General features: G+C 39.9%; 1 protein-coding gene across 1 annotated transcript in view; it reads right to left on the bottom strand.

Annotated features, from left to right (window-relative positions):
• LOC136875410 (cyclin-dependent kinase-like 4) overlaps positions 1-17,557 on the bottom strand; it is a 243,294-nt gene that overhangs the window by 13,727 nt on the left and 212,010 nt on the right. Inside the window, exons 3-4 of the mRNA XM_067148968.2 lie at positions 5,613-5,898; positions 761-868 (exon numbers count right to left, since the gene is read on the bottom strand). Of these exons, the coding sequence (XP_067005069.1) occupies positions 761-868; positions 5,613-5,898 (394 nt within the window). The remainder of the gene's footprint in view (positions 1-760; positions 869-5,612; positions 5,899-17,557) is intronic.

Genomic DNA, 17,557 nt, shown 5'->3' with positions numbered 1-17,557 from the left:
TGGACAAAGCGGAGGCGGGACAGGTTTTTCTCCAGGTACTCCGGTTTTCCCTGTCATCTTTCATTCCAGCAACACTCTCCATTATCATTTCATAGCATTTATCACTCATTAATAAATCACCTTGGGAGTGGCGACCCCATTGTAATAACAGCCTATATAAGTTTCATTCATTACATCCCTGACCCGGTCAATGACTGGAAAACAGGTTGTAGGTTTTCATTTTCATCATAGCTCAACTGGTAAGAGCATCTGATATGAAATTGAAAGGGTGTCCGAATGATCACTTTTCTGTACTTAACTCTTCAGTTCAGCTTGTACTATACCGAGTGATTTGGCTGTGTGGATAGGGTTGTGCAGCTGTGAGCTTGCAAGTGGGTTCAAACTCCACTGTCGGCAGCCTTGAAGGTAGTTTTGTGTGGTTTCCCATTTTCACATCAGGCAAATGCTAGGGCTGTACCTTATTAAAGTCATGACCACTTCCTTCCCACTTCTAAACCTTTCCTATCCCATCAGACCTATTTGTGTTGGTGTGACGTAAAGCAAATTGTTAAAAAAAAAAAAAAAAAAGGTACTAAAATTACTGAACATGGGTTAATACATTGAAAGACTATTTCGACCTTTGATTCCATTTAATTTATTGCCTTTTCACAGAAAATCATACTTTTTAAATTGTGTCTTATACAAATGCTGAGCACTATAAATTTTAAGTTTGTGTTACTTCTTTTGTGTGCTGCTAATTGTTTGAAAATATACAACTCACCAATAGCCCAAATATCCACAGGAGGTCCGTACATGGTATCTCCTACCAGTAATTCGGGAGCACGGTACCAGCGAGTTGCAACGTAATCTGTGTAGTTTTCACCAGGGCCTGAAACAGTTATAGTTCCATGTAACACCATGTTGATTGTTATTATCTGTTTTTCATTTCAAAAACTGAATGATATTTTATTTCTCATTAAGGTGTGTTCTACATTCTCATAAAAACTTTAGAAATTACACGAAGGCAGGCTGCAGTCAGTGTAAATATCTGATCCATAGACATGGTATCTGTTGGTTTTTAACAAGGGTTGGAGTTGGCTAAGTTTCTCTTCTGAGCATATGTGGAACATATTCAAGAAATGTAAAGATTCCATAAAGTCTGCATCTTTCACAGAGCAAAATACTAAAAGATACTAATCAGTCAGTCACCACTAATCTGCATTTAGAATTGTTATCCATGAAGCAGATTTCCTATTGATTGTTTACCTAATATTTTCTTAAATTATTTCAAAGAAGCTGGAAATTCATCTAACTTCATCTTTGTTGAATTATTCCAATCCCTAATTCCTCTTCCTATAAGCAAATATTTGTCCTAATTTATCCTCTGGAATTCCAACTTCATCTTCATATTGTCAGTGACGGCGATTGGGGGGGGGGGACGACGACGACGAGGGGGGCAGTCGCGCTACCCCACTTTATGTAGATACATTTTTATTTAAAAAATGTGCAAACTCTGTTGTCTTGTCAGCTAATTATTTCCTTTAATTTCTTTAATTATTAAGAAAAATACTTAGCAGAAATACGCACAAAATGGTGTTTGGCATGGCTAATCGAATTGTAAAGTGCCACAGCAAGTAGTGGAGACCCGTGGAGCAATGTGAAGCATGTTCTGCGATGAAGGGTAGCAGGAGTCACCTGCTTGCCCTGCGCATTCATCAGTCTGGCAGTCTCACATAGTCAGTGTGTCTGTTCAGTTCTGTCCAGTGTCTGTTACTTTGTTACTGTGTAGTCAAACACTAAGTTACTTTTAAATTCTATAATCATGCTGTACTTCTATTTAATTGTAATACACATGTACAGTAATTATTGTTCCTTTGGGGAAAATTTAATTGTATAGTATTATTATTACCGCACAGATGTGGGTCAATCAAAATTTGCATTTCATGGCTTTTTTTTTTCAATTTTGATATCTAATGCCCCCCCTCCCCCATTACTGTATATCCCCAGACCTAGGTAGTTTGTGTTGTCTATAATTTGTGTGCCCTCCCTCCCACTTCTTATTCCCAATCACCGCTACTGATTATTGTGATCTTTCCTTCCTTTAAAGCTCCTCTCATATCTATTTGTCTACTAATGTCATTCCACAGCACCTTTCCACTGAATGCTCAGAACATATCACTTAGTCAAATAGCTTATCTCCTTGCTCCCAAGTTTTTTGCTATATTTTTGTAACACTACCCTTTTGTCAGAAGACAACCAGAACAAATTGTCCTGCTTTCCTTTGGATCTTTCCAGTTCTTGAATCAAGTCATCCTTGAGAGGATCCCAAAAACTGGAACCACACTCACTCTCTTTGCAGTTTTTGACAGCCTTCTTACATCCTTACTACAACCTCTAAATACACTCATAACCATATGAAGAGATATGTAACCTTTCTTTACGACTTTGTTACTGTGATTACCCAAATGAAGATCTTTTCTTATAATAACACCTAGTTACTTGACAGTGATCTGTATGAGGTACTTTCACACCATCAACATAGTAATTAAAGCTGAGATAACGTATCCTATTGGTGAAACTTACAACCTGACTTTTCACCCCATTTACTATCATACCATTGTCTGCTGTCCATCTCACAACATTGATGAGGTCATTTTGCAATGGTGCTCACTATCCTGTAACTTAATTATTACCCTATACAAAATAACATCATCTGAAAAAAGCCTTGTCTGTAATTCCGGTTCTTTACTCATATCATTACCGGGCGAATTGGCTGCGCGGTTAGAGGCGCGCAGCTGTGAGCTCGCATCCGGGAGATACTGGGTTCGAATCCCACTGTCAGCAGCTCTGAAGATGGTTTTCTGTGGTTTCCCATTTTCACACCAGGCAAATACTGGGGTTGTACCTTAATTAAGGCCACGGCTGCTTCCTTCCCATTCCTAGGCCTTTCCTGTCCCATCGTTGCCATAAGACCTATCTTCATTGGTGTAGCATAAAGCAAATAGACAATTAAAAAAATAAAAAAATAAAAAATATCATTTATATACATAAAAAAAAGGTCAAATAACACTTTCTGCAGGGACCACTCCCCCCACCACTTAATCATTACAGGATCAATTGATGAATATCATGTTTGTTCCATATTGATTTTAACTAATAAAAGGAAAGAAGTCACCTCCGTGTAGGTCATGAAGGCCCTTGGAGGAGTGGAAGGTAAAGGCTTCCACCATTGTTAACCTCGGCACATGATGGAGTAAAGTGGTTAGCTCTACGCCCGGCCGCCTTTTCCCCCAGGAATTAACCTGGTACTCATTTTTGGTGTAGGATGAGTGAACCTCTGGAAGTGGAAATCTCGTTTCTTAAATTTTATGACTTCCTGACGGGGACTCGAACTCACGTCCTTCCGGGCGAACCGAGCACGCCTTTACCGCCTCAGCCAGGCAGCCCCTAATTTTAATTAATAAAATAATCCTTTAAATAGATTGTTTTGTATTTCCATCTTCAATACTTAAAGGAATTAATTCATTAGCTGAAGAAGGATATATGGGCTCAAAACATATACCCCCAAGGCAAATAGTAAAATCCAGTCAACAGAAATGTAATTCATCAGAACAATGAACCAAAAGACGAGGAAGGACAAGATTAGACATGAAGCAAACAGGAAGGAGGCTGGCATCAAAATACCTGTTACCGAGACGCAGGCTACAATGGTTTGGGCACATTATGAGGATGGATGGAACAAGAACAACAGAGAAGTGAAAGGGAAGAGGCCAGTAGGGAGACCAAGGAATAGATGGATAGACACAGTTAAATCTGAGGTCAGCAAGAGGAATATCAAGTGGAGGACATAGAGGAACAGAAACTATTCTTTGACAGGAAGAAGTGGCGAGTGCTTGTACACCACGCCCAGGAAACTGGAGCTGGAAAATGATGATGATGAGCTGAAGAAGGTCTCACTGACTGAAACATGTACTAACATATGTATTGAATGGTGGAAATATAAAACATTCCATTTATTAGTTACAGGATCAGACAATGCTTCACCTATTCTAATCTGAGTTCTGTTTTATAGAAATTTAGCCACCCTTTCTATCACTCTCTTGTCTAGTCCAAGAGACCTCAATTTTGTCCGTAGTTCCCCATGATCTACCCTATCAAAAACCTTGGATAAGTCAGTAACAATAGAGTCCAATCGACCTTCTGATTCTAAAATATTTGCTATATCTATATATTATTCTCCATTACATTAATTGTGAGTTTAATATTTCCAGGTTAAAACATTAAGAATTTGACCTAAAATTACATACCAGTACTCAAGTGTTTGAAGTTATCAGAATGTGGTGTATGTTTAGAATGATAGATTGTTTCATTGTGCTGTGTCTTTTTTGATGCCGATTTTGTTAGAAACAGATTCTGTGTATTGAGCCATTAGTGGGCATTACTATGGGGAGAATGACCCACTTTTCTTCAAGTTCCACTGTGTCTTTATCAGATATACAAGATCAATGTTCATAGTGGGGTTTCTGTATTCACGTCTTAGTTAATGCACCACAGGCAACTGCTGAGAGCCTAAAAAGTGGGTCGGAGTTAGAGTAGTGGCTATCTTGAACATATCTTGAGTCATGCCATTCTTGAGTTCAGATGATTAGGTATCATATGTAAATAAGCTCAGTACACTATTTCCCTAAATTTACTGAGCATGCTTAGTAATTTTAATAATCTTTTGACTTTTTTGGAGGGATGGAGTCCTACTTCCTTTTGACAGGCTAGAGACTCCTTGGAAACAAATCAGCAAACAAATTGGAATTCCATGAGATGTTGTCAATATCAATGGGGCTTAAGGAAGAAAGAAATAAAGGAAGAAAGTAGAACTGTGTCAGCAAGTAGGATGTGTTCAGGTATGTTAGAAATTTAAAATGTTTGGGTGAGAGGAGGTAACAAGAAAATGATAGGGGATTATATGGTACCTATTCTTAATAGATATCAAAAGGGGAAAGGCAGAGTGTGTAGTGGGATTGTTCATTAAGAAAACTGTAGCATGCAACAAGATTTGTGTTTCAAACATCCCATTACTATCAGTCATTTTTGCTTTACTTTCATCCCTCAAAAGCAGTAGTCTTTAAAACACATGCAGCAAAAGACTCCACCTCACCGGCGAAGTAGCTGCGGAAGCATGATCACTGGTGTTTTTCCTGAGTTACAATAATGAATCAAGTAAGAACTTTTTGGTAACATCTGTCACATCTCTCTCCAAATCAATGGAAAGTGACCTCCATGATTAATAATAAGTAGATGTCCTTGGTTCTATAGTCTCTTTAAGTATGACATTCATGTGTATTCTGCAGACTTCTCATTAGTGTTAATGAGTAGTGGGTCTAAACAAATTAATGGGACAATTACAATGTGTGATCTAGAAGTACTTTGCTTGGATGAGTATTTTATGTAAAGAATCGTATTAATGAAGATTTTCTCCCACTTGGATTAAATAATCTATGGCCAAAAATTATGAAGTACGGTAACCTAAGACTAACATATCTTAACGCAGTGTTATTACACATACAGTATTTGAGATTGGATTGAACCAAGTACTTTTGTAACACAAGTTGTTGAAACAATTTATTCTAAATACTTACTTAACATTCTGGCAAATCCAAAATCACAGAGTTTGACAACACCTTGTGATGTCAGCAGGATATTCTCTGGCTTGATATCTCGATGAATACAGTTGTGCTGGTGGCAGTAGGCTACGCCTTGTAGAATTTGCCATGTAGTCTGACGAACAAGTAATTCAGGGCAACCCTGGGGATACTTTTCCAACTCGGCTAATAACGTGTGGTCACAGAACTCAAACACTAGATGGAGCTTCCGTTTTCTCCTGAACACTTCCAGGAGGTTGACTAGGTTAGGATGTTTCAAATTCTGGAAGCGCAAAATGCACAAAGGCTTATTAAAATAAAAATTTAAGTACACTATCAGTTCCAAAGAAGGCTTTCATGGCTGCAGATCTAAAAATCACAGGAAAAGAAACCATCTTTTGAGTGGTTAGGCTGTGTGCATTTGCAGAGTTTCACCCAGACGTGCCCTTTGGTTTCATCAGTTGGATTGGCATGCCTGTCCAAGACTCTGCTTAGCAGTGGCAGACCGCACATCTGGGCGAAACTCTGCAAACGTACACGGCTAACCACCCAAAAGCTTGTTTCTTTTCCTGTGATTTTTAAACTATCAGTGTTTCATATTTCTCATTTGTCTGATAATAATGATAGATTTTATGATTATCATTAGAAGTGCGAAGCTTCTCATAACTTTCACATCTATTTTTTTTTTTTGGAATAATTTTTAAGTTACTAACTATTGTACATATCTTTGACAGATCAGCCATGCAGATGAATGAGATAAATGGAAAAAGGCATTCTGATTCATAGTAGGAGTGAAAGTTTTGTAAAAGAGCAAGCTCCTTAGTAAGTAAACCATTAACCTAAAACTGAGAGAATGTGGAAGGTGTGACATGCATTGTGGGTGCTTCTGAGTAGCTCAAAGATATTTTTTCTGTTAATGGAAGGGATATCTTACTATTGGAGCGGCTCAGTGTAAACAATGTTTTGGGTCTCACCTCCTGGCACATTTATAAGGAAAGAGTTACAGGACCTGACTGGAGGGAAAGCAATTTTCAAAACTACAGTTTCAGCCCTTCCTGTACTCTGCCTCAATGATATTCCTGTGTAATATCCTTACTCTTAGGTAAGTACTGTTGCACAGTGCTCATGGTGTGCTCAGGCCCTTAAAGAGCATTATTGACACACATGTTTTTAATGTACCAATTCATGTGTTGGTAGGCCAGGTGCAGAATAGAATGAAGGAACTGAGCTGGATGATGAACTGTATTATTGTTGTTCATGACTGAGTTACCTGACATATATTTCTTTTATTCACCTTGAATTTGTGCCAAGTTTTTCCCATATATTTCCATGACCTATTCATATTTTGGAACCAAAATAGCTCTTTCAAAAAGCAACATATTTTGAGCATCATGGGTATTGTGAATGTCTTGAAAAACACTGTCAATTAAGTTATCCTGAGACTGACCAATGTAAGCAAATGATGTTAATGTTGTAAACAAAGCCCTGTAACATTTCATTTCAGATTTTCAGTACCTAATACCTCATTGAATTCCTCTTCTCCCTGACTGCCAAGTTATAGACGCATGTTGGCTATGCAAAAAGATTCAATTGATGGGCATAAGTAGAATTTCTTCAGTAAAGCTTGCACTTTGTCTGCTCTGTTCCCACCTGTTACAACTGCTACTGGCAGTATCTTTCATGTCACCAACTCCTCCTCACCAGACAGTGACTGTTCCAGTTGGCAAGGTAACTCCCGTAACTCATGCATACGTTTACTTACGGCCCAGTTTCAGACAGACAGTGTATTATATATCAGGATTAGTAATCTTTGTACTGCAATAAAAATGTGTGTGGCATTGGAAACCAGAATTTACTATTTTTCCTTTCATTGTTACAAAGGTTCTTTGGTGCGATTAAGTTTCTCATGGGCGTCTACTAGAAAGCCTTACACCAGTCTTCTCTGTAGGCCAAACGACGCCATCGTCAGTTTTCAATAATATCCTTATGACTTATTTTTCAGACTGCTGGTAAATTATTTTGTTAATGATCATAAACTCCTCGCATATCTTGTTACCACTCCGATATGTAACACAGTGAATCTGAATATTTTGTATGTACCCTTTATAGACAATTTAAAACAACAATATACTGTAAATGTAAATTATTGTAATGGACTCCATCTGGCTTCGTGGCTGAGGGTCGGCGTCTTGGCCTTCGATCATTTGGGCTCTGGGTTTGATTCCCAGTCGGGCCGAGGAATTTGAATCGTAAACTGTCAATTACCTTGGCTGGGTGAGTTGGAGTTTTTGTTGTCCATAATATTCCTGCAACTCATTTACCACGCACAATATTATCCTCAAGTAATGGGCAACGCTGTCTTTCGAGACTCGAGACTCTCGCGAGAATCTGGAGATCGATTTTCCTGTGCTGCGAGCTGTGCGACGTCCCAGTAACCACGAGCGTAAGCTTGGTAGTATATCATCAGCAGTTCTCATGTGGAAACGTGTGTGCCGATACATTTTGTCAAAAGCCTAGGAAAGCATTGTATGTTGAACTTAGAGCTTCTTAATGCCATTTACCTTAAACGGTTCACGAGTTATTTCAGGTGAACACCTTAGCTGAATAACCCTTATAATTTGTTAATAACTGTAAATAGTATGTACATCTACCTGGATTCCTCACAATTGTTGTCGACATGGTACTTTTTTGTAATGCAGACCGGACCGGAGGTGTTCTGTGACGATTCCCCTTCATTGATATTATGTGTTTTTAAGTGTCGGATCATTTCAGAAGTATTTCTACCGACGTATTTTACTTATTTTGAACAAACAACACAGCGAGCTGCGCTATGTGGCTTCTCTTCAAAATAACCGACATCCACGAATTACGTTGCGTTTCGGATATCGTCGTAAAGTTGTCGCGTACAATTAGACACAATTAGGTACACGTTGCATCGTCATACACAGAAGTACCTAATTATGACGCGAATATTCTATAACATTGTCCGGCTCCATGGCTAAATGGTTAGCGTGCTGGCCTTTGGTCACAGGGGTCCCGGGTTCGATTCCCGGCAGGGTCGGGAATTTTAACCATAATTCGTCAATTCCGTTGGCTCGGGGGCTACGAGCGTCAGATCGAAAGACCTGCATCTGGCGAGCCGAACTTGTGCTTGGACACTCCCGGCACTAAAAGCCATACGCCATTTCATTTTTTTCTATAACATTGTAAGGAATTATTTCCTTCGTCACCAACATATCGTTAAACACAAGCAGTGGTCATATGATATTGAATGTGGACTCTGATAACGATGTACACCTACCTGTCGAAAGAATTGGAGCAGACTCAGGCATTGTACGAGTAGATTACACGTTCCACTCATGCGTAATGGTGGTTGCATAAGCAGCAAGGCGCATATTTTCCCATCTCGAGTTCGAATAATATCTAGGTAGGTGTGCCTACAGTAGGCGTCAGTTTCTGTACTTAGCCTACTCATTCGTGTACTTACCACTGCATACAATGCCAGAATGCGTATCCTTTATAATTATGTTATACTGCGTCAAAATAGACCTCAGTAGAAATGAAAGAAATGAACGCCCTAGTCGCATGTTGACACGTATTTACGGAATGGAGAAGGCCCGTGGTTGACCATTCGCAAACTGGGCACAAACAACATTCAGCTCTGGATACCCGTAGGCCTACGACACGCTCCTTGCCACACAATGCGGGGACAACGCTCTCGAGATCTCTCGACATTTCTCGCGAAAATAGTGCCTGTGCTAGTCTCGAGAAATCTCGAGACATTGTCTCAGACTGCCCATCACTACTATCCTCCCCTACACTAATACACAGTTTCCTATAAATGGCAGAGGCTGCCTACTCTTGTCGGAGGGTCTGACCTTCAACGACTCCAGCAGACCACAATAGCCACTGGGAATTATTATTATTATTATTATTATTATTATTATTATTATTATCATCATTATTATTATTATCATCATCATTATTATCATTATGTCCCACTCGTTGACTGAATGATCAGCGTACTGGCCTTCGGTTCAGAGGGTCTCGGGTTCGGGGATTTTAACCTTCATTGGTTAATTCCAAAGGCTCGGGGGTTGGGTATTTGTGCTGTCCCCAACATCCTTGCAACTCACACACCACACATAGCACTCACTATCTTCCACCACAATAACACGCAGTTATCTATACATAGCAGATGCCGCCCACCCTCATCGGAGGGTCTGCCTTACAAGGGCTGCACCCGGCTAGAAAATCCACACGAAATTATTATTATTATTATTATTATTATTATTATTATTATTATTGCTATTTGCTTTATGTCGCATCGACACAGATATGTCTTATGGCGACGATGGGATAGGAAAGGCCTGGGAATTGGAAGGAAGCTGCCGTGGCATTAATTAAGGTACAGCCCCGGCATTTGCCTGGTGTGAAAATGGGAAACCACGGAAAACCATCTTCAGGGCGCCCACAGTGGGGCTCGAACCCACTATCTCCCGATTACTGGATACTGGCCGCACTTAAGCGGCTGCAGCTATCGAGCTCGGTATTATTATTATTATTATTAATGCTCTCTATGACGTTATTTCTCAGTAACCACAGCAGAACTACCTAGTGGGATTGTCTTGTAGGCCGCTTGCGCATGTATGAATATCGCACTATTCTATTATTCTCTGTCCACCCTTGTAGCACCAAGGCGGGCACGGTTCGAACCCCAGGCAATTCACGTGGAATTTTTGAAATGAAAGTCACATCCCTGTGTTTCGGATTCCACGTAAAACTGAAGGTCTCATGACTATGATCACGATATCAACAAATTATAATCATTATAAAATATCAAAGCCACCTTTGGGTCCGAAAACCGATTTTTTAATTAAAATTAGTGTGCTGAAACGATTGTATGTGATTAATTATACTAAAAGTACGATATCAACAGTACTCGTCTATAAGACTGGGAAGTGGGCCACTTAAGAGATCCGATATTATAATCTCGACACCGACAGTTGTTATTATGAGTGTTTGGTTTATCTCCAGAGACTTTCACAGTCGCCCAGATTTATGCTACGGTAGTAACAACGATTGATTTCTTTATGCTTACTTTTGTCATTCATCTGGCTTAGTAAGGAGAATCAGAACAATCCAGATTCGAGACCAGTTTTTTCTATGCTTTCCTTTGGCAAACTGGAGCCTTCCTCTATTGTCCAGGTGTACAATACATGTCCAGTTTGAAACGGTGCCTTATATGTTCCAAGTAATGGTGGCGTGACCTCGGGTCATTGCCTTCTCGTTCCCGACTTACTTCCAGTGTTCGTTCAACTCCTTTAATGACTCCTTGAATACGATGAACAATGGAAAGACGAATACATTAGCATATCTTATGCATTAATACAGAGGGTTTGCTCCAGATAGCTCAGACGTTATCTCGCCTTTCAGTCTCCCCCTACCTCAGAGGGAATTCCTCGCGTGACAATCGTACCGGTATCATAAGTTTGGCGTTTCAGTAAAATTAGACAAACTTTGAAATGTGTGTTTGAAGATATATTCTTACGGTTTGTAGGCCGTGTGGGACAAACACAGGGTTTAGCTGAGTCTTTCCTTGTTTCCATCTTCTTTTGCGAAGCTTTCATCTTTCTTGTTCAGCCTCATTCGATCAAATCTTGTTCCTCCGCGATCCCCGATGGCATAAACTTTAAGAGAGTGATGGGTGTTTTCCTCTCGTAGCCATTTCCTTTCGACTTTCATTCTATACGTGGACATAATAATAATAATAATAATAATAATAATAATAATAATAATAATAATAATAATAAAAACCGCTAGAGCTCAAGTTGAAATGTTAAAGGAATTTGCCTAACAAACTGTTCTGTAGATATCGTTTGAAAAAACAGAAGTAATGACTAACATCCAAGAGGCCCCACCAAAACTCCATACAAAATACCGGGACATCACCCGAGTAGACAAATTCAAATACCTGGGTGAGATCATCATGAAAAATGGACTGGACAAAGAAGCACTTCAGGAGCGAGTACGCAAACTGGAAATAGCCTACCAAACATCCCGCGCAATCTACAACAAAAAATGCCTTTCCCAAAACACCAAGATACGTCACTATGAAACAGTTCTGAAGCCAGCAGTTCTATACGCAGCCGAAACCCTGTCTCTAAATGCCAATAAAGGACTCCTTGAAGAACTGGAGAAAAAAGAGCGCAAAATTATGACAGGAATCTTGGGATTAAAGTACAGAAATGGAATCCATCAAAATAGATCCAAAGAAGAAGTCTACAGAAAAATAAAGAAAACTATTGACACAATTCGAAAAAAGCGGGCACGATTTTACGGTCATCTGAAAAGAACGGACGGAAGAAAGTTAACTAAAGAGATCTTTCACTTTTTTGATTCAAATCCCAAAACCACAATTCCCTGGTTTAGAAATACCAAAGAAGACCTGCAAATGCTACAAATCTCAGAAGAAGCCCTTAACAGAGATCGCTTCCGCAAGAAAATATTGACGAACGGGCTAAACCGAGACGAGCAACCGAAGAGAAGACACTATGCCCCTTGGACAGAGGAGCGTAAGCAGGCCCACTCACAAAGAATGGGGGAAATTTGGGCTCTAAAGAAGGCCAAGTTCAGTGTAAAATGTAAGAAGACTTAACGTGGTCCTTGATGGCCCCAGTGAATAATAATAATAATAATAATAATAATAATAATAATAATAATAATAATAATAATAATAATCGTATGGCTCCAACCACTGTGTGCAGATATTTTCATTTAACGCCATCTACAATTTGTTTTTGACCCTTACTTGCTGTCATATCACGGTCTTTTCCTTCCCTTTCCAGTCCCGTCGTCGCAATAAGACCAATCTGTGTCGGTGCGAGGCGTAAGGCAAATTACAAAATAAATAAATAAATAAATAAATAAATAAATAAATAAATAAATAAATAAATAAATAAATAAATAAATACTCTTCAGCTTGGATCACACAACAATGTATGGACTATTAAAGACCAGTTGTGTTATCCGTCATGGACGAGAAGGGGTGGATTTCCACAAAAATCATATGAAATGGATTTATATACAGTGTATATACATTGAAAGCACCCTATGAATGTGTTCAAGTGGGGTAAGAACCTCTTGGTAAACAACATTTCGAGTTCTACTTTCTGGTGTATTCAGTAGAGTGGCGGGTTCTTGCTACTCCGCCTACTTACTACCCAACGAACAATCACAAATTTACGCGAATGATGACAGACATGGCGTCTCGTGACTTCCTTGGCGCATGAGCAAACCACAGCGTTGCCAAATCAATCAACAGACTGAACTATGTGAGGTGATTATGGCGGTACTTGTTGTTTTATGGGGAAGTACAACTAGATAAGCATCCATCCAGCTGCATGGCAGCCAGTTTTTCGCGGCAGAACGTGAGCCCCACTGAAAACATTAATTTCTTCCGTTATTTCAAGAATACAGTAAAAAAGGGTAATGGACAAAGATTGTTTGCAATTGCGAACTTTTTATCAGGAGTCTACCGATTTTTACAGAAAATCGATAGTACCTGAGAAAACATTCGATAATTGTGTTGGTGGTCCTGTAAACCGCAGTCCATTGAGTGATTTTCATACTATGTAGTCTTTCGTAAAACCTGCTCCTGGATGAGTAGACTCCCGTGATGACGGTACAATCAATCAATCAATCAATCAATCAATCAATCAATCAATCAATCAATCAATCAATCAATCAATCAATCAATCAATCAATCAATCAATCAATCAATCAATCAATCAATCAATCAATCAATCAATCAATCAATCAATCAATCAATCAATCAATCAATCAATCAATAAAAATCCCACTGATAATGGACTTGAGTTGACCTGAAACGGATAAATACCCCAAAATATTGCAACTGAAACGAACAGTGGTCTATATAGACAGACTCACTACAATTTTATTTAAATTAAAAAATTGCCAGCACCGTGGTGTAGGGTTAGCGTGCCTAGCTCTTATCGGAGGCCCCAGATTTGATTTCCGGCCAGGCCAGGGATTTTTACCTTGATCTGAGGGCTGGTTCGAGGTCCACTCAGGCTGCGTGATTACAATATGAGGAGCTATCTGACGGTGAGATAGCGGCCCCTCTCTCGAGAGTCAAGAATAAAGGCCGAGAAGATTCACCGTGCTGACCACACGATACCTCGTAAGAAGCTTTCGGGTTGTGCAGCGGTCGCTTGGTAGATCAAGGCTCTTCAAGGGCTGTTGAGCCGTGGGGTTGGTTTTGGTTAGATTTAAAAATTGTTCGCCCTTAATTATTCAGATACTCATGCTCATCAATTTTCAGCTTACTTCTCATAACAATCTATGGAATACTGAAGATTGAAGATATATTAGCCCTTGTTTACTCAAATACGAACATACTTTTCAAGATGAATCACACAAGATTACAAGGAAGACTGAATATTAAACATAAGTTATAATCGATTAATACACTTTTCACGATCTTCCAAGTATCTCCGGAAATAGTTGTTCCATCCAAAACTCGTACAAAACAAAACATTGTAAACTCTACAATTTCCGATTTTTTATGTCTCACACATTTTCATCCCACGAGCTATAATAAAAGAGATATTCACGAATTTAGATTTTTAGAGCAAAGTCCGTCAACGCCAAACATCGTTTTTTTTTTTACCATGTCGTACGCCCATAAACTGGTCAACAGTAATATTACACTGATCTTTAAACTTGGATATGCTGTCTCTCTTCGGTTGCCACTCATCTCCGCATTACCACTTCAAAACTCGGTATGTAAATTATTTGGTAGCACACAGTTACGTTGGTATATTAAGGGGACGAAAACAGGAAATGTCAAATGTTTCCATTAATATTTCTGTGACTGAATAGGAAAACTACATAATAAAATGTGTGAAAATATATAATTTCCGATCTTATATGCGCGTAGCCTAACAGAGATATTCACATTTATTGCATTTTTTCACAGACTTCCAGATCTTCGGAAAAATTAGTTCTGTTAGTACATAACAGCAATTATAGAAAATGTTATGCCTGGTACAGTTTTACCGTACAAGTCCGACTCCTTGGCTAACTGGTCAGCGTTGAGGCTTTTGGTTCAGATGGTGTCGGGTTCGATTCCTGGTCGGTTCAGGGATTTTAATCCCGTGTGATTAAATCTCCTGGTTCGGGGAATGAGTGTTTGTTCCAACACTCTCCTCTTCATATTCAGATAGCATACCAAACTACCAACCACCACAGAAACACACAATAGTGATTACACCCCTCCACATAGGATTGGCGACAGGAAGGGCAACCGGTCATAAAACAGGGAAAAACGCATGTATGGCATAGTTCGCACCCGCGACCGCACAGGTGTGGCAAAAGCGGTAGAAGCGGGGGAGGGAGTTTTATCGTACGAGCTTCTTCATACAATAATGAAGATAATCACGAATGTATGTTTTAATTATCGAGTCCAACAACAACGTCATCAGTCGTTATGGTAACGAACCTGCTGGCGTTGGTGGTGGTGGTTGTGATTATACAAGCAGAAAGACCGCGAGATCATTAGCTTCTATTGATTAGTGAGATGGTAAAGATGACTATAGACATGAGTAGAATAACGTGAAGGAATGATCACTCGAATAATGGGGCTTGACAGAATTACGGAAGAGGAAGTTAGATGCCTAGGTCTCGAATGCCTCAACAAGCGATGGTCTACAATGTCTTGAGTACCCAAAACTTACACTGACTATTGTTCTTAATTGAGGTGTGTTCTGTCCCTCAGGCAGTATAGCGCTGGCTTTCTAAGTTCAAGTTGGCGGGTTCGATCCCGTCTCAGTCCGGTCGTATTTGAAGGTGCTCAAATACGGCAGTCTCGTGTCTGTAGATTTACTGGTACGTAAAAGAACTCCTTCGGGACAAAATTCCGGCACCTCGGAGTCTCCGAAAACCGTAGTTACTAAGTAGTTAGTGGGACGTAAAATTTATAATAATAATAATAATAATAATAATAATAATAATAATAATAATAATAATAATAATAATAATAATAATAATAATAATAATAATAATTTGTCTCTTCAGCTGCCAGTCAGTTCCGCTAGATCCGGAAACTAAGTCGTATGCCAGCTAGCGTAGTTATAGCATAGAGTCCTTGGTGCGGGCTGATCTTGAGCACCACCGAACAGATTTTGATGCTCTTTTCACCGCTGTATAGAACATTTATTGAGAAACGTTTATCTGCAACAACAGGGAGCCGAACGAACGGTGGTGATTTTAATGTGATGTCGTGTGGCCTCCGGAAAGGTCTGATGAATGTTCCTAGCTGACGCCCATAGGCGACCTGCGTGTCTGGGTGTGTGATGAAGATAGTGAGGTAGGTAAAGGGTGAAACCCGCTGTTGGCACGTAGCCTACTCCCGTCGAAGAACATTAAGGGGTCTGCTCAAAGTTTAACGTCTCCATCGGACGGACGAATCACCATCAACAGCGTCATATGCTCTCACTCTATATGAACCCTGCAGAGAGGTTTGGAATTGAACCCAGGTTTTTGGTACTCAATCTATAGTGATCAGAAATTGTATACCACTCCCTCTCCTACCCTGCCAGCCAAGATTCTGATTATGACATTTTTTCACCAACGGGACTCGAACCGGCTGACCACGGTATCAGACCGTAAAGATTTGACGCCATAACGGTCATGACCACCGGTCGGGTGGTGATTTAATGAGGGAAGTCGACGAAAGGACGGCCATCCGAGTGCTTTCTTACGCCAGCGGTTCTCAACTTTGGACAGACCGCAGCCCGGAAAATGATTTTTTCATTAAAACGAGGATCCAGTCTAAACAGATTTAATCGTAAATATGTTTTTATTCTTTAAAATGTATTCATTTGACTAGCATTTGTATTAATATTTAAGTATGGCGTAATTTAAAAAAGTGTTGGTGCACATACAAACGGTGTGACAGGTTGACCAATGAATCATCAATATCTGGATTAATGACATTTTGTAACATGTTGTGGTCTACTGACGCTAACACCATTAATTCATTTTATGAATTGATTTTTTCGGTTTGGCCTATGCCGACGACTTGGTAATAATGGCGGATTGTGCGAAAGCCTGGAATCTAATATCTTGGAACTTGAAATTAGGTGCAATGAGTTTCATATGAAAATTAGCCTTTTCAAGACTAGAGCGACGTCAGTAGATGCAAAACGTAAGAGAACTGATTGTCAGGTTGGGAATACAAAGCTGGAACAGGTAGATAATTTCAAGTACTTAGGATGTGTGTTTTCCCAGGATGGAAGTATTATAAGTGAGATTGAATCAAGGTACAGCTAAGGCTCATGCAGTGAGCTCGCAGTTATGATCAACACTTCTCTAAGAAGGAAGTCAGCTCACGGACGAAACTATCTTTACACCGGTCTGTTTTCAGACCAACTCTGCTTTATGGGAGTGAAAGCTGGGTGGACTCGGGATCTCTTATTCAAAAGTTCGAAGTAACAGACATGAGAGTAGCGAGGATGATCGCTGGTACAATCAGTTGGGAACAATGGCAGGAGGGTACTTGGAATGAGGATATAAAGACTAAGTTAGGAATGCACTCGATTGATGAAGCTGTACGCATAAACCGGCTTCGGTGGTGGGGTCATGTGAGGTGAATGGAGGAGGATAGGTTACCTAGGAGAATAATGGACTCTGTTATGGAAAGTGTGAGAGAGGGAGCCCAAGAAGAAGATGGTTAGACTCAATTTTTAATTATTTAAAAATAAGAGGTATAGAACTAAACGAGCCCACAGAGCTAGTTACAAATAGAGGTGTTACGTGCCGGCCCCATGGTAGCCCATTTCGGTACTTCCAGGAAGGGTCTGGTGACTCACACGACTTGGGATCTTCCAGCCGGCTTGTAGGGTGGCCGGCTTTTCCGT

The sequence above is a fragment of the Anabrus simplex genome, chromosome 1 (assembly GCF_040414725.1).
Source record: "Anabrus simplex isolate iqAnaSimp1 chromosome 1, ASM4041472v1, whole genome shotgun sequence".
Classification (NCBI taxonomy): Eukaryota; Metazoa; Arthropoda; class Insecta; order Orthoptera; family Tettigoniidae; genus Anabrus; species Anabrus simplex.
The sequence above is the reverse complement of the archived record's forward strand: the minus strand, read 5'-3'. Positions and strand labels throughout refer to the sequence as shown.